Consider the following 21,763-nt stretch of genomic DNA (forward strand, 5'->3'; position numbering starts at 1 on the left):
TAGTTCCAAAGATTTCATTGTACATACTTGTGCGTATGGGATATTCTTTGAAACTACACAAACATTTTCTCTTACTACATTTTTTAAACCCTATTGATTCTCACAACTTTGTAAGAATCAAATATTTACTTAAAACTTAGTATGTGTTGCACCGTCAACTTTGACTGCGCAGAAAAATAAAAAGTAGATCATTTTGTCTATAAGCCAGCGACGCGCCGGTTAAAATCAACGTCAAATTTGACGGTGCAACTCAACCTAAGCCTACCCCCGACTTCTAATGTGTAGGAGAAGAAGAAGCGGCGCAACAAACTTCACCGCAGCCTTTTCGATTATCAATTGTCAATTACTTGATTGCTTGTCAACTGACTAACTGATATTTCTCTGTAGGTTGAAGGTCTCCGCAAACAACTGGCCAAACTGGATGAACGCACGCGCTCCAAGGAACAGGACCTGGACGATACTCTGAGCAAGTTGGAAGCCTTCTACAAGGCTTACGATTCAGTCATGGATGACGTGCAGGAGGTAAACTCTTTAGCTTGTCTGCACATCTTGTTTTTAATATTAATATCTCTAAGAAAAAAACACGTGTTTGCTGGCAAGAGTTGCTTGTATGATTTGTCTTTATAATAATGGAGAAAATTACATTGCATCCTAATCTATGTATTTACAAAAGCGTAAAATATATTTCCATGTACATACATGGATTGATAATTATTTTATAGAAATTATTGAGTCGAGAGTTTTGAAAGCAGAAAGGCCTATACCCAAAAGAGGGATAAAACATGTGGGATAGTCATTGAATTGAGGTACTATACACTTTATTGCACATAAAGAAAAACATACAATCAACAATCTTGAAATTAAATTATATTTGCAAAAAGCGGCCTTATCGCTGCGAGCAATTTCTTTCAGGCAACCTTTTGGAGAATTACAAATCTCATGTATAAATAATTCAAAAAGAAGTATAAACGAAGAAATTGACTAAAAATTGAATAAACTGTATAAAAGATGCAAAATTTAATTATTCGCAGGCGTCAGAACAAGTCCGCAGTCTCAAACCCGTGTCATCGGAAGTGGACCAGATCCGCGCGCAACAACGAGACTTCGCTGAACTTAAGCGTCGTACTCTAGAACCGCTGGGACAGAATGTGGCGCATTGTAACAAGATTGGCCAAGGATTGGTCAGATCCGCCTTGCAAGGAGTTAGTACACAGGTCTTGGAGAAGGACTTGGAGAAGATGAATGACAAATGGAACGCTTTGAAGGAGAAGGTAAGAGATATAACCTATAAATTATGATAACTAATGGTGTAGGTACAATTGGTACAAGATTGGCCAAGGATTGGTCAGGCCTTACATGAAATCAGTATGTACATCTTGGAGAAACATTTGGTGAACATTAATGTTAAATAGAAGGAAGTCGAGATACAAAAATACATGCCAATAATTTTTGCGTGTTTAGAAAACTGTCAAAAAAACTGAAAAAATGATTATTATAATTCTTTATTTATTGTTTCTCTTTGCGAGTCGACGCTCTACGAAGATTTCAGAATTTGATTTTCCTAGACAAGCGTTGTAACACGGTCACAACTTTATCAATGGCACATTATCTTCCCGATCAATAAATCTTTCCGACTGCAGGAGTTAGGACACAGGGGGCAAAATTAGTATAAGTATTTTTACTTATTACTACCTATTACCTACCCAATAGATGAACGAACGCGAGCGTCGTCTGGACGTCGGGTTACTCCAATCGGGCAAGTTCGCTGAAGCATTGGCCGGACTCGAGAAGTGGCTGGCGGATACCGAAGATATGGTCAACAACCAGAAATCGCCCTCTGCGGACTATAAGGTCGTCAAGGCGCAGTTGCAGGAGCAGAAGGTAAGAACAATATGTACATAGAGAAAAATAACATAGATTGAATTAGCCCCAAAGTAAGTTCGAGACTTGTGTTATGGGATACTAGCTCAACGATACAATATTCTATAACAAATACATATATAGATAAACATCTAAGACCCAGGTCAATCTGAAAAATGTTATTTTCCATCTTGACTTGACCGCGGATCGAACCCGGGACCTCCAGTATAGCAGTCCAGTATGATGGTCATTAGGCCATGGAGGTCGTCTAAGGAACTAAAAACTTTCTTATTTAGCAATATCATAGTGTGACTGCAAAAAGAAATATTTTATGTAACACTCCTGTGATTAACGAAAAATCAAAAATGGAAATACCAAATAGGATGATCGCGATTGGCTGATAAACACCCAGTGTTGCCAGCCAATAGGACACAGCGCTCTCATATCCAATAATTTGCCAACTAAGTTACAGTGGTGGTGTAATAATATAATTGCAATTTTCTATTTCTTCTGTTAATATGGTAATCAAAATGTTCTACAATTTCCTCGAACAGTTCCTCAACAAGATGTTAATGGACCGTCAAAACTCCATGTCGTCTCTATTCGCGATGGGCAACGAAGTGGCCGCTGGGTGCGAACCAGCCGAACGCAAGGCCGTGGAGAAACAACTGAAGGGACTGATGCACAGGTTCGACGCTTTGACAGACGGCGCTCAGCAACGAATGCTGGCTTTAGAACAAGCTATGAGGGTGAGTTACTAATGTCTATTGCTTGGACACTATAGATTTCGCTATTCGCTATGGCCGACCGAATGGAAGACCACAAAGAAACTAGAAGGGACTGATGCAAAGTTTGATGCTTTGACTGACGGCGCTCAGTAACGGATGCTGGCTTTAGAATAAGTTACAAGTTAAATAAAAGCATCCGTTTTTTCTTACAAGTCTTATTTAAACAATCTTACAATGTATTTTTATGATTTTACAGCAAAGAAAATTTAAATTGACTTTTCGTGGATTGATATTAGAAAGTATAGGTATAATGAACTAACTACACGTGACTTTACTTTCAAATGCATTATTGTAACAAGCAAGACCTGATGGTGGACCAGGATTTTCTACCAACTCCTCATAACATGATTTATATAGTAACGCGTTGAATGACCGATCGAACGATCTGTGACGGCAATAAAAGCGCGTGTCAAAAATTATTTTTTTTTTAATTTGCAGGTGGCCAAGCAGTTCCAAGAACAACTGCAACCGCTTGTGGAGTGGCTGAGCGTCTCGGAACGCAAGGTCAAGGCGTTGGAGCTGGTGCCTACTGACGAGGAGAAGATACAGCAGAAGATCAGGGAACACAAGGTATGTTAACACATATTCTAGAAATACTCTAAAGTTTTACTTTTGTTTTTTTTTTTATTAATCTCAATATAATATTTTTTATATTATAGTTATTACAACTAAAAGAAAAGAAATTAAAAGTAACAAAAAATATATTTAAAATAATAAAAAAGGGATAATAATAATTTACAAAAAAATGTTCAATTCAGATTCCTTTATTAAACTTCTATAAGGATAAATAATTAAATTTTACTTAAAACTAAGACGTACGATTTTATTTAAAAAAATAAAAATTTTGTTTTTCGAAGGTATTTTAAATTTTCCATGACATCACTTTTACTACAAATTTCCTGTTATACCAACATTTCTGTATGTAATATCCATAGGTCTAAAAAATCTTCGTACGTGTGCGTATTTACATTATGTGTGACGTTCCACGAGTAAAGGACTTTATATATTTTTATTTTTGATCTGAATGTTTTTTTGGGTAGCAGATTAGAGAACTACCTTTATCCTTAGAACGTCACTTATGTAAGTGATTGCTTTCAAAAGCAACCTCTTTGGTATTTAAAATAATAATGAGATGAAAAAAATATGGAAACGAGACTTCTTTGTTTTTGAAAGTTGAGTTAAAACCTCTTTGTATTTGACAACTTCTGTAGTTAAAAATAGTGTGTTTATTTTATTATTATTCCTCCAGGCACTCCACGACGACATTATATCCAAGCAGCCAGCGTTCAAGCAGCTAACTGAGACCGCCTCCACATTGATGGGTCTAGTTGGTGATGATGAAGCTACCGTATTAGCTGACAGACTGCAAGCCGCTACTGACAGGTACTTTTATTTACCCTTCGAACCTGTCATATTGGAAATCCTTCGTGGATTCATCAGTCTTGCGATAGTTGTTATGTATCTACTTCGTGATAAAATACCGATTATTTAAGATTGATTCTTATAATCGGTATTTTATGGTTCTTACTAAACTTATGGTAATAAAAAAAGTATGGTGAAATACTCCTAAAACGGGACCTATCCCCCCCTGGCGTCAACAACAACGATAATAAAATTATAGTAATACAATTAAATTTACCTCCCATCATTAAAATGAATAGTGTCAAAAGCTAAAATAACAACAAAACATAGAGTACTTACATCTTTATACAACAATCATATTCTGTCTTTACATTCAGATATCAAGGTCTAGTGGAGCACAGCGTCCACATCGGGGCGCTGCTGGACAGCTCCCGCAGGGGCCTGCGGCACCTCGTGCTGACGTACCAGGGCCTGTCCGCGTGGATGGACGGCATGGACCAGTACCTCGCCAAGAGGAAGATACTGCCGGTGCACATGGAGAAACTGCTCAGGCAGATGGACGAACTCGCTGTGAGTACTTCGAACTTGTAGGGATGCCGCTAGATGGCGCCCGCCGTTGACGCGACTTTGACATTTCTCCCATTTTGACAGAAATAAATAGTCGAAACATGTACCTACTATTCTCAAAATAAAATATAGCCTAAATATACACAGCCCGTTTAAAGTGTAACGAAAGCTAACGACGTTCCAAGGTCGGCAAAATGCTCCAGCATTTTTTCAGTTTCGACATAAGCGGAATTTGATATTCAACCTACCGTCCAAAGTGCAGCGCTCAAAATGCGATAAACGCTTAAGAAAACTACCAAAGTAAATACTGCTACCAGGATTGCAATGTGAACGTATAAATGTTCTATTCTAACGTATTATTAACGCGCGTTCAAAATGGATCCGTGCGGACAAGGCCTTAGAATTTTACCAATGTACCGAATTCTATTATACCTATAAAGGTATAATTATAGGTATAAAAGCCCCGGGGCGCAGCTAGTAAATTATTTGTGTATTATACCTATAATTTACTAGCTCCACCCCGGGGCTTCACTCCCTTGGGAAGTGGAATAAATATAAGATAAAGTAACAGCTGATCATTAGATTGAGATAACATTATTGATTTTTTCAACAGGAAAAAACCGAAGAGATCGCCTCAAAACAAGAGGAGGTCGACAGCACAGTCGAATCAGGCTTGGAATTGATGAAACACATCTCAGGCGACGAAGCGCTACAACTCAAGGACAAACTGGACGCATTGCAGAGGAGATACAACGATCTGACCAGTCGTGGTGCGGAGTTGTTGAGAGTAGCCACTGAAACTCTGCCGCTGGTCCAACAGCTGTATAACAGCCATAGCAAGTTAGTGATATTTCTGTTTTTCTCTCTACATCAACTTTCTCTCTCTCTCTCTATCAGCTGGCACTTATATACATCTTTTAGTTGCCATTCGATTACTAATAATCGATATATTATCAATCAATCGATATATTATTATATTTAGATATTTCAATGGTTAAACGAATGCAAAAAAAATGTTTTCTACTACCAGAAATATTGATTACAGTGTAGCTCAAATATCTGGATAACCAAAGCTTAGTTTAATAAATTTAGGAAACTGTGTGATGACCTATTTATTAAAAATAATTAAAATGCGAGCTGAAAGCATAGGCCCTCAATATAGGCATATTTCAATATACTTTAAATAATAATGCAAATAAGAATACAATATTTATCTTTAAAATAAAATAACACTATTGGAATAGTGTTCCATTATTCTTATAATTTTTTGGTGCATTTGTAACAGTCGAACAAACGATTCATCTATTTATGTATAAATCTTTAAATCACCAGATTGACCGATTGGATGTCGGGCGCGGAGTCAGTGTTACAAGCGGTGGAGCCGCGCGAGGAAGACATCTTGCGTCTCGAAGCAGAGATTCAGGAGTTCAGGCCTGTGCTTGACAACATCAACCTGATCGGGCCGCAGCTGTGCCAGGTGAAACACGACTTTATTGCTTAGTTGTGAAGATTCGTTTTCATTTGGTTTGAGATTGTAGAAGATGCAATACAAGATAAAACACTTAATTGCACATAAAAACAAATCGTACGTACGTAAACGTATCGTATATGCGACTTATCGCTTAGAGTAATTATTTTCAGGCACTTTTTTGAAAAGAATGAAGTATAGATAATGTATTTTGACAATATTTTTTTTGGTATTTACTATTTATGTAAAGTATTTGAAAAATTAATGTAGATTTTTAAGACATCACCATGTAACATGATGCAGGAAATAGACAGTTGTGAGATAAAAATCGGAACAAACGAAACAAAAAGGAAACATTGTATGACATTAATCAAAATGTACTTTTCCCGTCTACAAGACACGTTCGTACAAGCAAGCTCCAGTACTTTATGATGTTTATTTCATTTTCACTTTTATTTGACATGATTAATATTTGTTATAGATATCCCCCGGAGAGGGCGCCACTCACATCGAAAGTATCGTGACCCGAGACAACCGACGGTTCGACACGATCGCCGAGCAAGTACAGCGCAAGGCTGAGAGGCTACTGCTCAGCAAGAAGGTATGGACAACACTCAAAGGCCCATACATAACAAGCACTAAACTATTTATATTTTTTATGAAATGTTTTAATTTTTAATTCTCACGTCAACAACTGAACAGTATACCGGTATATAATAATAGTTTTAGATTTCTCTTTCAGTAAATTTGTAATGTAAAATTCTTTAGTATCGGCCCAGTGAAATGTGAATGCATGACAGACTTTCGCATTATATTATGTATGTATGTATGTATGTAGTATGAGTACAATAATATGTAAAATCTTTATTACCAGCGCTCCCTGGAAGTGGTGGGTGATATGGAAGAAGTCCTCGAATGGCTGCGCGCCGCCGACGCTCAACTTCGTGACGCTGAGCCTCCCAGCAGCGTCCCATCGAGAGTCAGGGCTCAGTTAAAACAACAGAGGCCTTTGAACGATGACGTAGCTGCCCAGAGGGTTAGAGTGAAAGATCTGCTCAGTCAAGCTAAGAAGGTTAATGTTTCTCGCTCTTTTCCCTTTATATTTCTCGTTCTATTTATTCTTATTTGTATATAAAGCGTTATAGCCAAGTTGAAACAACAGACTGTTCAGTCAAGCTAAGAACGTTAGTGTTTCTCGCTCTTTTTTGTGTTTTTCGTTTCTTATAATACTCAGTTGAAATAGCAGACACAACATTGTGTGAAAAACGTACGTCGAGAAACACATGCGATAAGGACGAGATATAACATATAACTAGTAATTAGCTGTTTTAACTTGATTTTTGAATCATGATGTGGCCGTTCAGAGAATTAGAATAAGAGAGTCAAGCTAAGTAACCAATCTTCTACGCAATAAGTGTTTTACAATTAAATGAAATTGATTTACTATATAAGGAATTAGAGTCCAGTTAAAATAGCTAATTCGTAGCTATATGTTATATCTCGTCCTTATCTCATGTGTTTCTCGTCGTATGTTTTTGACACAATAAAATAGTTAACTTAATTAGAAATCAGTTTTATTTTTATTTTAGTTTGACTAGACACTAGGAATGTATGGAATGAGATTTACAAAATACAATTTGCACCTAATAGACCGGAAGGATCTTATATTTCTCATTAATTATCAGGTCCTTCGCGAATGCCATTCATCTGAAGAAACTGCAGTCATTCGCGAACGAAGCGAAGAACTTAAGGAAATGATGGAGGAAGTCGGTCAACTCAGCGCCGACCGACTAGCCGCTTTGGAACAAGCGTTGCCTTTGGCTGAACACTTTGCCGATACTCACCATGGGTAAGATTCTCCTTCTCTTATTTATCTTTAGTGAAGAGAAAAAGAGAAAATTATGTAGTTAAAATCAGATTAGCCTTACTCTACGTGATTTATATAAAAAATCCTAATTCTAGTGGCACTAGTTAAGTGAAAATCAAATACTTCACTTTTCAATTCCGATTCCATCGCTCAGCGAAACAGTGATTTTACCAAAGCGATTGATCGAAGTTATGACACTACGTCGAATACAAACAGTTCTGTATCGTCTGACATTTTTACAATTTGAAATGTCAACTCAACTCAACTTTTCGAATTTGAAATTTGAAACTCGACTATATTATGTAGTATTTTTCAAAGCTACAAACTACTGCCATTTCGAAACGACCACTGCTGAGATGAAATGCCATTGAAGTCATCAGAATCTAATATAGTATTATCTCTAATAGCTTGTCCTCGTGGCTGGACGACATGGAGAAGCAGATCGAGATGCTGGCCATGCCCGCGCTCAGGCCGGAGCAGATCGCCCAGCAGCAAGACAAAAATGAGGTGAGAAACACACGTTACATGATGAGAAAAATAGTTTAAATGGAACTCGTCAGTGTCATGCTCGTTTTTTCGATGTAGGAATCGGATCAGGTGTCCCAGTATCATTCAAGGCTGTGACACCGCGAACAAAATAAACCTTAAAATTTTGAAGATTCAACTGTGTTTACAACCGGTCGCCTTAGTCACCTCGTACGACTTCCACAGGAGGATTTGGAGCTATACTATTCTAGGCCAAAGGTTTATTCATTGCACATCCGATTTATTACTTTCAAACAACATAATTTCATATCAATCTTATCTCCAGATGCTGCAATCATCGATCGCCGGGCACAAGCCGCTAGTGGACAAGCTGGTGAAGACCGGAGAAGCACTGTCACATCTCTGTGGAGAAGAAGACGCAGCCAGAGTACAGGACATCGTGGAGAGCGACTGCGAGAGATACAACGCCTTGAGAGCGGAACTTAGACAGAGACAACTAGAATTAGAGCAGGTAGGCTATAAAAGAAATAAAATAATAAATATATATATTAGGACAAATCACACAGATTGAGCTAGACCCAAAGTAAGTTCGAGACTTGTGTTATGGGATACTAACTCAACGATACTATATTTTATAACAAATACATATATAGATATACATCCAAGACCCGGCCACGTCAGAAAATTATCATTTTCCATCATGACCCGACCGGGGAACGAACCCGGGACTTCTCGGTTCAGAGGCAAGCACATTACCACTGCGCCACTGAAGTCGTATACTGGTTTTGTGAAAAAAATCACGACTGATTGAATCATGATATACTGCAGATGTATATATATGGCATATATATGGCAGCTTTAAACATTCACGCAGGGTGACTTGTTGGCGGGTTTTTCGAGTAAAAAGCCGTGTCCAGGATAGATGTTTATTGCGTGCGAAACCGGATGAAGAATTAAAGAGAGAGAGAGACGGCCTAGCCGCGTACATTGCTTATAAAGCATTGATTAAGCGACATCTAGTATTATCGTCTGTAATTAGTAAGAAACGAATTATTATGATTTCTAAGCAAGCCATTACTATATTTCAAATAAAGCAAATACTATCTGTAAGACGATTATGCGTAGATGGCGCTTTTTACAATTACAACACTCGTGACAATGATTGAACTATTTGCTTAAAATAGATAGCATATGTATTGATTGATGCCGTCGATGTTTCTCGTGGTTTCTCACTCCGCCCCCCGCCCCCCGCCCCCCGCCCCCAGGCGCTGCAGGAGTCCTCGCAGTTCTCGGACAAGCTGGAGGGCATGCTGCGCGCGCTGGCGGGCGCGGCCGACCAGCTCGCGCGCGCCGAGCCCGTGTCCGCGCACCCGCCCAAGATCGAGTGAGAATTTCCATTTGTTTTTTCAAATTTCATTTGTGGTAAAAAAGGTCTGAATTGATACTAAAAACATTCTATACCAGTCGGGAGAAACTGAAAGATAATTTATAACTGATACTACTGAAATATGATGTGTAAATAAATAATATTAGGTAAATATTATAAGTGTTTTCACGTCCGTGACATAGCAGATAAACTCCACGAGTACTCCGGAGCTGCGGCCATATCTTGGGTAAACAGACAAATAGGAAATGCTTGGTCATGCCGATCCCACCCGGGTCTGGCAGAAACGGACCTAAAAAGTTATATATGACACTACGTCGAATACAATGACAGTTCTGTATCGTCTGACATTTTTACAATTTGAAACTCAACTTGTCAACTCAACTCAACTTTTATAATGTGAAATTTGAAACTCAACTATATTATGTACACAAATATCATGGACATGACTGACCTAAGAAGTGTGTTGTCAAAGAAGATATGTGTGCCAATACTGCAAGTGATCTCACAACTAAGGGTGGCGAAGACCGTGCGAAGTGGAAAAGAAAAAGTAGGAAAGCCGACCCTGAGCTCCGAAACCTTGCAGTTGAGAATATGAAGCATAAAGAGACAAATTCCCGTTCGCATTCATAAAACTAAGTACCAGTATAAGTTGGAAATTCCCGCCGTTTCTAATAAGTATTTTATATCTAGTCCTAATCCACATTTATTTATGTTATTTGAACGCTATGAACTCGAAAATTAACGCACGGATTTTTGTACGGTTTTCGAGAATAGATGTGTGATTCCTGAGAAAGGTTTAGGTGCAATTTATTATGGTTTTACCCGAGCAAAGCCGGGACGGGCCGCTAATAGAAGATATTTGGTTGTATGCCCTAATATTTGACATTCGCTTGCAGAGATCAAATTGAAGATAACAACGCACTTGTGGAGGACTTAGAGAAACGCACGGAAGCATACAATGCGGTGCAAAGGGCGGCCTCTGACGTCATCAGCAAAGCTAACAAGAGCGACCCCGCCGTTAGAGACATTAGGAATAAACTGGACAAGTTACACAAGTAAGTCATAGATTTTTGAAAATTATTTTTGTCCAAATTGTGAGCCTCTGAAAACAACAACGTTTAAAGTTTTTTTTTTTAATTCATTCGACTATTGTATTATAAGAATAGAAGAAAATATACTACCCTAATACGAAAATTGTGTTGTGTCCATGCAGACAAATTTTTTTATAATTATTACTTTTAAATACGGCTTTAGAGTTACCAATATTGTGTTATAAAAAACAGTTATCATAAACATAACATCACTATCATAAGAATTACCTAATCAAATTCTCTATAACAGACTATGGGACGACGTCCAAAAAGCCACAAACGACCGCGGCAAATCCCTCGACGACACCCTAGAAATTGCCCGCAAGTTCTGGGCTCAACTTAACGCAGTGATGTCTACACTATCCGAACTACAAGACACGCTGACAGCCCAGCCTCCGCCCGCAGCCCAACCTAGGGCCATACAAGCCCAACAAGTTGCCTTACAAGAGATCAGGCATGAGATTGATCATACCAAACCTGAGGTACGTTTTTTATAAGACTTTTTCTTATTTAACATGTTATTTCTAAGGTACCAGATTTTATTCCTGTCGCTTAAAGACATAACATGAGTGTCATAAAAGTCATGTTAGATATCTTTAGGCTACATCTTTACCTACTGACATCTAGTGGTAGTTTTGATCTAGTGGCACCTCGCTGTTAAATTAATAGGGTTTAAATCCTCTTTTCATAAGACTCAATAGGTTTGTGTACATTTCAATATTTGCGTTTCTCGGTTTTTGATTCTTCATAAATTACCGAGAAACAAACTGTAGTATATCGAGTGATAGTCAGAAATGAGTATGCGCCTGGGCACAAAATTGAAGTAAACATATTTGCAGGGCGAAAACTCACCTCTAAGTGATTTGTATTTCTACTGCTCTTGTAATATTATACTTCTTCTGATGTTATACTTCACTTAAAGTTCATTTTTGCTTACAAGTTTTGTTAAGTAATTATATAACCATGTCTTTTTATGATTTTCCAACAATACGAATCAAAATAAAAAATTTTAGGGAATCATTTTCGTGATTACTAAATATTTTACTTTAGAATGTATAGTTTATTAATATTTAAAACAATAAGTACTGTGAAGTTGTTTACATGTTAGAACAATACGATAACTATGATTTTACTATCAGGTGGAGAAAGTCCGCAAGACCGGATCTACTCTCATGTCGCTCTGCGGCGAGCCGGACAAACCGGAAGTGAAGAAGCACATTGAAGATCTGGACAGCGCTTGGGACAACATCACGGCGCTGTACGCGAGGCGAGAGGAGAACCTCATTGACGCCATGGAGAAGGCTATGGAATTCCACGACACGTTACATGTAAGATAGATGCATTTTTTTTTTTGCCACAATCACAACACAAACATCTTGCTTGGTGAGCAATCACTGATTTTCAAATCAAAATCAAATCATTTATTCAGAAATTAGGCCTTCACAGGCACTTTTTCACGTCATATTCTAAATTAAATAATATTTACCAAAGCTACAAACTACTAGCATTTCGGAACGACCACTGCTGAGAAGAAATGCCGAAAGAAACTCATTCAAACAGTGTTGGTCCCTATTATGCCAGAAGGGCTTACCATTTTTTAAATATAAATTTATGTATATTTTTTTATCAGTAATATAACAATGTAAGTACACAATAAAGTACATGATCAAAAGGTATACTGAAACATATTATGATTGTGATCAAGTGCTGATGAAAGGATATATAATTAAACAAACAAAAAAAAAACTTTTAACAAAAGATCGAGCTGAGCAGTTCCCCCCGGCAGCACCCGTTCACGTTTCAGCTGGAGCCTGTAATAAATAAGAGGCGGTGCGATCAGACAGTGGTGAACTACAAAAATAACTAAAATTACATGTGTAGAACAAAATATATAAGTTCTATGTATTTGTAGATTGTTGCCTTGAGAAATATTCGAGTTGTCAGATCGAAATGTTCTTTCGAAATGTTTAATTTTTATAGCAGTTTAGTGAGTGTATATACCTCATCATGTTTTTTGCACAATGTTTGGCTAAATATTATTATGTTAAATAAATTAAAGTTGTCAAAAAAATATATTATTTACGATGGGTGATATTTTTTTAAATATATTTTCTGACTTCTCCATTCAACTTAAAATCATCGTAAATGCAAATAGCTGCAATATCTCAGCGTATAAATGTTCAAAATTATCTTTATTACATTAATTCTACATAAATATTTTTTAAATTTCTTACCTTGGCAAATAGTCTATTACCTTATTTTTCTTCTAGAATCTCCAAGAATTCCTGGACCGTGCGGAAGATAAGTTCTCTCACATGGGCCCGCTCGGGTCCGACATCGACGCGGTCAAGCGACAGATCTCACAGCTGGCCGCCTTCAAGCAGGAGGTCGACCCGCATATGGTCAAAGTGGAGGCATTGAACAGGTATGTCTTCAGATATCTTTCAAATATCGACCTTATATAGATATCTTTCAAATTTCTTCAAATATCGACCTTAAGCCACAGGGATAAGGTTCAAAAAGAATTAATAGTAATACATTATTATTTTGAAACTTATTATTTGTATATTATTTATTTATTTATAAACTTCTGCACAAAATTACGAATGTTATGTACAAATGGTGAACCTAACTTCGTGTGTAATATATAATGTGAAGGTTTAAAATCATTACATACGTAATATCCAACTAATATCAAAATTGCGAAAGTTTGGTTGTTAGGATGTTTGTCAGTCTCTCTATTTCTACTGGACGAATTTCATTGAAATGCGGATAGAATATAACCAGGAATAGTAATTACTCTCCCGAAATTTCACGTGAGCGAAGCCCGGGGGTGCTAAAGCTAAGTAAATAGTATAAATGGCATAATTTGTTTACATTATTAATAATATTTTATTTACCCCTCCCTTTCGTAATAACTGTAGTCACAGTCACATAAATAAAACAGTTTTATAATGTTTTCGTCCCAATAACCTAAGTCTAATGATCATTACGATACTAGCGACGTTTTTGCTTTGATAAAAATTTCACGTGTAACAGTAATATTGCAGTACATGCATAGATAATTTATTTTTAGATTTTTACATTACAACGACGAAAGAAATTAAAAATAAAACAAGGAATGAAAAGCAAAGTCACGTTTCCAATAGAAAAATTCATAGTTTTCTAACTTTGAATTTTTCTATTGGAAACGTGATCCATGCATTGATTTCGAATTTTGACCGTCAAAATTTGACGTTGATGTGACATTTTTATCGATGTCAGCGCCACTAGCATCGTAATGAAAATTAGACATATCCCTGTTTTTCATAAAAAAGTTAAAGCTCATTTCAAGCTAAAGTATTTTTTGTCTTGTCAACGTCAAATATTGTAAAGTGCAATAGTGAAAAAAAACATACTTTAGCTTAAATTATGCATTAACTTTTCAATAATTAGCAGGATTAAGTTGTTATATACCTTTCCACTGACGTAATAAATTGTGCACCATATTATGCATTGTACTAATGTTGTATTTTTTCACGATCCCCGTCATCCTTCAGGAGTCTAATGAGGCAAGGAAATAATTACTTGTGTGCCGCTTGTATTATGTAGTTTGATGGTAGTTTAGCTCGTATATTGTCTTACAAAATTAATGATTTAAAGAAAAATGCGCTTTATAACTCAGCATTTATATGAGTACAGGTGGGGACAGATAAAAATTATATGATATTCATTATTTTGCACTTTTTTAGTTTTGTCTTTATTTTTGCTAGTTCTATTGTTTGTTTCTGTTACTAACACCAGTTTTAACTGATTTTTGCCACTAGTAAACTATTGATAAATTGGTCTTAAATAAAGCTATATTCATTTTAAACTACGCCATCTCTAATTTTGCGAAAATTGTCTTTAAAATCATTAAGTCAGGTTTATTTGCCCTCGACTGTACATTAAATATATGTTATTTAAGTGAGTAACATATAATGAGCAATCAATTTCATTTCAATTTTGTAAGACATACCCAGTAGGTACAATGTATATTCTAACAAAATATTGTAGTGTTGATGTTAAACTAAGCGAATGTGTATGCTCCTATTTTTTATTATTAATTAGATTTAAGCTTTTCGTAACTCAGTTTTATGGCGTGTTATCGAATATTTTGTATGTATCGATTCCGCTTATACGAGTAGTTGTTTTATTAAATTTCTCTGACAATATGTCTACATTATTTTAGTCCAAACAGTGTTTGATAACACATCTACACTATTTACTTATACGTTCTACAGATTCATATAATTATGTATAGTAACTGACTTACTACTGTTTCAATATAATTACAGTTAGTCACAATGACTGTAACTACACAATTTTCTTCTAAGTTTGGCAGATATCGAACAACTAATAGAAAGGAATGCAGATATACAAAAGAAAGAGAAGCAGAACGGTCTTCATTTTCTATGAAATATATGAGTCGTTTTCTGTCGATCATCGTTGGCTAAATTGGATCGACTATAACACGTCTCGTTTCTATACATAATTTCTAGTTTAAAAATTCACTAGTTCAACCTGAATGTGTGCTCAAACCTCGTCAGGCTTTTTACACATGTAAAAAGCGTAAGGATCTATTTCACAGCTTGCTGATAAAATATCTGAAAGCCTAAACTTATCATCAAGATAGCGTAAAAAAAGCCTAAACATATCATCCAGGTGGCGTAAAAAAATGTGTTTATTTTATCAGCCATATTGCAATATTATATCAGAAAGTGGTGAAACAGGCCCTGAATATTATAAATAAATTAATAAAAAAAAGTGCAATGTTCCCACAGACAAGCGCAAGAGTTGACCGAACGGACGTCATCAGAACAAGCGGCGGCCATCAAGCAACCTCTGACAGAGGTCAACAACCGCTGGTCCACATTGCTTCGAGGCATGGTGGAACGACAGCAACAGCTGGAACGGGCGCTGTTGAGGCTGGGACAGCTGCAACACGCGCTGAAGGAGCTGTTGACCTGGATTCAGAACACCACCGAGACTTTGGATACTTTGAAACCGGTAAGCGAAGTGTTGTTGAATGATTACGCTATATATTATATAGGCCGGATACCTTATAGTTCGTATTAACATGACAAAAATATTTTTTTGTTTTTTTTTTTTTATTATCCTACTGATATTATAAATGCGAAAGTTTGTGAGGATGTATGTAATTGTTATTCTTACACGCGAAATCTACTGGACGGATTGTTATGAAATTTGGTAGACGGGTAGAATGTAACCTGAAATAACAGATGGGTACTTTCTATCTCGAAATTCCCACGGGAGCGAAGCCCCGAGGCACAGCTGGTTGACCATAAAACTTTCAACTCTGCTTGATATGGATGCATCAGCTGCAGATGCTCTCTCTCACCTCTGCATGGTCCTGAATGCATCCGGAGTTATAAAGCCGCGATGCCTGGGGTTAGCCTAAAAAGAGGCCTCAAAATTTTTAAGATTCGGCTGTAATTTTACAACCGGCCGCTTGCCTTGGGAATGCTATTATTGCCTATACAACTGCCTACGCTGTGTGTCCCTTATTCGCCTCGTACGACATCCACAGGAGGATATGTAGTGGTCCTATTCTAGGGCGGAACCACACGCCACAGAACCAGAAGTTGGCAGTCTATTCAATCAATCAATTTATTTGTCAAACATAATTTTTACATCTGTATTATTGTACCTATGAACAAGCCTAAATACATATTTATATCTGTACTATTTGCACCTATGTACAGACGTGAAAATTATGATATAGCGCGCCATGTCTTGCTATATAAAGCATACAAATATTTATTAAATTACATGCATGATAATCAACAATAAATAAATAAATACAAGCTCTATTCCCAGGTGGCCGGCGACCCGCAAATCCTGGAGGTGGAGCTGGCCAAACTGAAGGTGCTGGTGAACGACATCGCGGCGCACCAGGCCAGCGTGGACACGCTCAACGACGCCGGCGCTCAGATCGTGCAGCAGGGTACGGGTATGTGCCGGCGCTTCCGCTTGTTCCTTTGCGTAGCGTGGGGGGTTCAATGGGGGGGGGGGGGGGGTAATTTACCATTTATTTTTACCCTTACAATATAATAATACTTTATTGCACAAAAGAGTTGCAATGTATAAAAAAAACGAGTATCTACAAAATGTATCACAGTTAGATTTAAATCAGCGGTCGGCAACCTTATGGCAAACAAGGGCCGCAATGTGATTTACATTGCTGCCCGTAATATGAGGCAATATGGTAAAATAAAATTTTTCTACACCTCAAATATAATGAACTTATAAATGGACAAAACAAATCATACTGAACCAAACTTTTAATGTTGAGCCTAAAATCAAATAAACGAACCATCGGCAATTGATTGGTCATGTAAAAGGCAGCAAACGGGCAGTAATTATGATGTCAAAGAGGCAGTAAATTATGACGATAAAGGGGCAACAAATTACCCCGGGCGATAACGACCCACGCTACGCTACAATATCATAAGAAAGAAAGGTCATTCGTGCCATTTTACAACATTTTACTTTATCGTTCATTCGGTTTTCTGTATCAATAAATCAAAAAAATATCCAATCATTCGTCAAACACAGTGTCACAAGTATCATCGATTAGTACCAGAGATGGTACTAACACTACTGACACAATTTTAAGTCGCTATAGTACCATTGTACCATAAAAGCGACGCAGGTTTCCTTTATGTCTGAAGTACAATCGGTTGCAGATAAACCTGATCCCCCTGTGGTTGTATGTTGCCTAGGTGGGTAGTCAGGTTTATCTACTGCCGACTGTACCATTAATCAGCACTATTCAACACCTTAAAGGAAGTCTAAATCATTGAAGTTCAAAACAAAACTAATTTTACATAACAACATTAAGTCATTCGTAATAATGTCAACCTACCTAGCCTTACCTTCACTTTTCGTTCGATACATTTACATACCTATACAATTCTCCATATCAAATATCGTGCGTTATGCACTAATGCTTCGAGCTTTATTTGTTTGTGTTGTTGTGTTTATATCTTCGTGCTTTTCGTTATTAAAACAACAATAATAAATTTTGTAACTGCTTATTTCTATTTATTTATTTAGTCATAGCTCGTGTTACCAATATATTTTTGTTAAATATACCTTTATTCGTGAGTGTTTATGGAATAAATAATCTTATTTCCAAGCTATGATCTTTTTAAATGTTATAAATAATACTGAGGTAAAATATTCACAATATCAGTATAATGTATATCAACTTCTAGGCAAAAAGCCTATAGCAAAAAGTATTCTATGTCACTCTCCAGCTCTCCAAATATCTCCACACCGAAAATCACCCCAATCCCATGCTCCGTTTCGACGTGAATGAAGAACAAACAAACACATTTTCATTTTAATAATGTGTGTAATTCATGTAATGTCATTTGTATAAACTTGTATACACACAAACGCAACAGGGATTGAAAAAAAAAACAATATAATACGATGTTATTGTTAAGTGACATTCTATAGTGTTGCCATCTCTAAAAAAAAGTTTCAATTTAGATTCGTGACTTTTATTATTATTATCACCCCTTCCCTAAAATGTTATGAGTATGTATGGTTTATTTTATTATATCACCAATTAATACAGGTACAGACGAGGCGGGCGAGACAGCCGAGAAACTGGCAACACTGAACAGGAAGTGGCGCGAGTTGCAGCAGAAGGCCAGGGACCGCCAGACAGAGTTGGAAGATGCGCTCAGAGAGGCTCAGAGGTATGTTTTATTTTTGGCTATTTGATGTATAGAGAAACGACTGAATTTATAGCGTTCACACAGACAAACGTTACACTTTATAGCCCCCGACAACAGAAGGGAGTTGTTAGTTTAACGTGTCTATGTCTCCCTGGTATGTTAGCAGCCAAACGGCTGAATAGATATTGATCTAGTTTTTTTTTTTCAAAGAGAATTTAATGGGGAGTGTTCTTAGCTATGTTTGGAAAATGTGCGTTGGACCGTTTGGAAACCGTCAGCACTATTGTAGCAGATGAGATGATGGCAGCAAGTCGGACGTTTCTTAAACTTTAAAATTAGTATTTATTTATAACTAGCTTTTGCCCGCGGCTTCGCCCGCCTGAATTTCATAGCAAAATCTCAGTAATTTTTTTATCGCGTACTCTGCAAGACTGGTAAACATATATGATTCAAATTAGCATTTTTCTCATCTTTAGTTCAATTTCCTGTTTTCCGCTGCGTGTCTCGTCCCGCAAACGTGAAGATTAATATCAATTATGATATTAATCTTCACGTTTGCGCTTTTCAATTATCCTACGGGAACCTGACCATTTACCGGATGAAATGTATCTAATTTTCCCACAGGACACCACATATCTGGCATGAAATGTCTATAAGATGTTAACCCGGAATTCCGAGGAATGTTTGGTTCATATCATAATTAGTTTTTCAATTATCCTACGGGAACCTGATCATTTACCGGGATGAAATGTATCTAATTTTCCCACAGGACATTCTGGAAATGAGGAGGTCATTTCCAGAATAAAATGTCTATAAGATGTTAGCTCGGGATTCCGAGGCATTTTTGATTTGAGGCATTTTTGATTTATAATTAGTTTTTCAATTATCCTACGGGAACCTGACCATTTACCGGGATGAAATGTATCTAAGATGTTAATCCGGTATATAAGGTACCTACATACCAAATTTCAAGCAAATCGGTCGTCCAGTAGATTTCGAGTGATGCGCGTTCAGACAGACAGACAAAAATTTCCAAATCTATATTTTCGTCATCTATATCAGTATCTAAGTATATTCCATGAAGAATTTAAAAAAAATATCCAATGTACAAATTTGGCCTTTCTTCAATTTTATTATATGTATTGAGTTTTTATATGTATTTTATATATGAGTATAACACAACAGTGTAAATATATAACTTACAAGTAGGAGAATTATTATAATAATATTCTTATGTGTCGTGTGTAGCTTCAACGCAGAGATCGGCGACCTCCTCTCCTGGTTAACCGAGGTGGACAGTGTCATCGCGGCCTCCAAGCCGGTCGGTGGTCTCCCTGAAACCGCCTCCGAACAACTCGAGCGATTTATGGTGAGTGATCGACGGCAATAATAATAAAAAATTATGTATTTATATCTACCATTACAGGTTAACCCAATTCCATTTCTTAATTACCACTGGCGATTGGGAAATTTCGAGAATTTGCAATGTCGTCTCTTATTCGTCATTAGTCATTAAACCATCTCGAAATTGGAAGAAATTAGGGTTAGAAAAATTTGACGTCAATATGTTATACAAAAATTTTTGAATTTTAATTTGGAGGCTTTTGCTCTGCGGTGCATTAAGCAAAAAATATAACTATACCCGCGTGGACCAATCGAGAAGATTCTTTAAGTTCTACACTTAATTATGCCAATACAGGAAGTGTACAACGAGATAGAAGCCAACCGGCCGAAGGTGGAAGCGGTACTGCAGCAGGGCCAGGAGTACCTGAAACGCCAGGAGAAGCCCAACCCCACCTCGCTGCTGCACCACAACCTGAAGAACTTGAAGAGCAGATGGGACAGCGTTACTGCCAGGTATTTTGATTTTTTTTTTTTGTAGGCTAACGCAATTGTACAATTTTATTAATTTTGTTAAATTTTTATAGTTACAATATCTGTTGTTTACATTGAGGTTTAACGAAACGAATAATTGGATTTCTTTTTGTTCCAAGTAAAAACTTACTTGTAAATCAAATGGCAAATTTAATTCTAAAAGCTGTCTGCCAGCTAACTATTAAGATTACCTTTAAAATTTTATCATTATTATACTTGAATTTTATTGTTCGGATACTCTCTTTGAAAATGATTTTGTTGCCTATTAGCTGCCTAGGTTATATCTCCCTTAGTCCTCTCATACGACATCCAGGTTTCTTACTTAGTATATATTTTCTTCCATGTTGGTCTAGGAGCATAGAAAAAACATTGACTGTGCTAGCTTTTTCTCCTCCCGTGGTTATTGTAAAAGTCATTCAAGGGAATATATATTACTAGCTGCGCCCCGAGGCTTCGCTCCCGTGGGAATTTCGGGGTAAAAAGTACCCTATTTGTAAGTACCCAGGTTATTTTCTACCCGTGTACCAAATTTCATAATAATCGGTTCAGTAGATAATGCGTGAAGAGGTAACAAACTTTCGCATTTATAATATTAGTTGGGGGCTATAAACTAGAGATGTTTTTACAGTAAGCCGGCAATCTCGCTATACTAGGCTTAAAATCTCACGACAATTGGCGCTGTCTGCCCCGCAAGGGATAAAGAAGTGATACTGAATCGGTAACATATATTTATCGTCCCACAGAGCATCAGACAAGAAGATTAAGCTGGAAATAGCCTTGAAAGAAGCGACGGAGTTCCACGACGCGCTGCAAGCGTTCGTCGACTGGCTCACCAGCGCTGAGAAGACGCTGACGTCAGCCAAACCTGTCTCCAGGGTCATGGAGACTCTGCTCAGTAAGTATTGGTCGCTTCAGCCACTATCGAAACTATTTTTCGTCACCAGCTGCAATCTGATTGATGTTTTCAAGGTCACTTAATTTTTTTTTTATGGCTCCTTAAGCCAAACGAGGATTTTGCCAATGTCAAGGTTGAGAAGGACACAAGCATGGAATTAGTAGGTACTCCGTCGAAGTACATATTAAATCCATGGACACACGTTAAAGCTATGTTTAATCAATGTCAACTATGTGTATCAAGTCAAAGCGTTTAATTAGAATTACACACTGAACGCATGAGATGACAACCGGGTTACAGTATTTATATTATAACATTTAAGTTTTATATTCTTTGTACTATACTGTAACTATTCTCAAGATTGACGTTGGCAAAGTTATCGTTTTA

At 37.1% G+C, this 21,763-nt stretch overlaps 1 protein-coding gene across 45 annotated transcripts in view; it reads left to right on the forward strand.

Moving 5' to 3' along the window:
* shot (short stop) overlaps nucleotides 1-21,763 on the forward strand; it is a 248,344-nt gene that overhangs the window by 201,619 nt on the left and 24,962 nt on the right. For 42 of the 45 annotated variants that reach the window (XM_053762603.2, XM_053762607.2, XM_053762631.2 and 39 more), the window contains 25 exons: nucleotides 388-522; nucleotides 1,032-1,271; nucleotides 1,711-1,881; nucleotides 2,415-2,609; nucleotides 3,087-3,218; nucleotides 3,898-4,031; nucleotides 4,388-4,580; nucleotides 5,191-5,417; nucleotides 5,910-6,054; nucleotides 6,527-6,646; nucleotides 6,920-7,117; nucleotides 7,731-7,894; nucleotides 8,320-8,419; nucleotides 8,724-8,909; nucleotides 9,664-9,782; nucleotides 10,682-10,840; nucleotides 11,127-11,358; nucleotides 12,016-12,204; nucleotides 13,147-13,301; nucleotides 15,679-15,904; nucleotides 16,736-16,868; nucleotides 18,504-18,627; nucleotides 19,855-19,975; nucleotides 20,306-20,463; nucleotides 21,225-21,376. In XM_053762603.2, coding sequence (XP_053618578.1) covers nucleotides 388-522; nucleotides 1,032-1,271; nucleotides 1,711-1,881; nucleotides 2,415-2,609; nucleotides 3,087-3,218; nucleotides 3,898-4,031; nucleotides 4,388-4,580; nucleotides 5,191-5,417; nucleotides 5,910-6,054; nucleotides 6,527-6,646; nucleotides 6,920-7,117; nucleotides 7,731-7,894; nucleotides 8,320-8,419; nucleotides 8,724-8,909; nucleotides 9,664-9,782; nucleotides 10,682-10,840; nucleotides 11,127-11,358; nucleotides 12,016-12,204; nucleotides 13,147-13,301; nucleotides 15,679-15,904; nucleotides 16,736-16,868; nucleotides 18,504-18,627; nucleotides 19,855-19,975; nucleotides 20,306-20,463; nucleotides 21,225-21,376 — 4,108 coding nt within the window. Of the gene's footprint in view, nucleotides 1-387; nucleotides 523-1,031; nucleotides 1,272-1,710; nucleotides 1,882-2,414; nucleotides 2,610-3,086; nucleotides 3,219-3,897; nucleotides 4,032-4,387; nucleotides 4,581-5,190; nucleotides 5,418-5,909; nucleotides 6,055-6,526; nucleotides 6,647-6,919; nucleotides 7,118-7,730; nucleotides 7,895-8,319; nucleotides 8,420-8,723; nucleotides 8,910-9,663; nucleotides 9,783-10,681; nucleotides 10,841-11,126; nucleotides 11,359-12,015; nucleotides 12,205-13,146; nucleotides 13,302-14,415; nucleotides 14,483-15,678; nucleotides 15,905-16,735; nucleotides 16,869-18,503; nucleotides 18,628-19,854; nucleotides 19,976-20,305; nucleotides 20,464-21,224; nucleotides 21,377-21,763 lie in introns of those variants that run through there. The other 3 variants (XM_053762585.2, XM_053762620.1, XM_053762623.1) reach the window with 2 other exon arrangements.

The sequence above is a fragment of the Plodia interpunctella genome, chromosome 22 (genome assembly GCF_027563975.2).
Source record: "Plodia interpunctella isolate USDA-ARS_2022_Savannah chromosome 22, ilPloInte3.2, whole genome shotgun sequence".
Taxonomy (NCBI): domain Eukaryota; kingdom Metazoa; phylum Arthropoda; class Insecta; order Lepidoptera; family Pyralidae; genus Plodia; species Plodia interpunctella.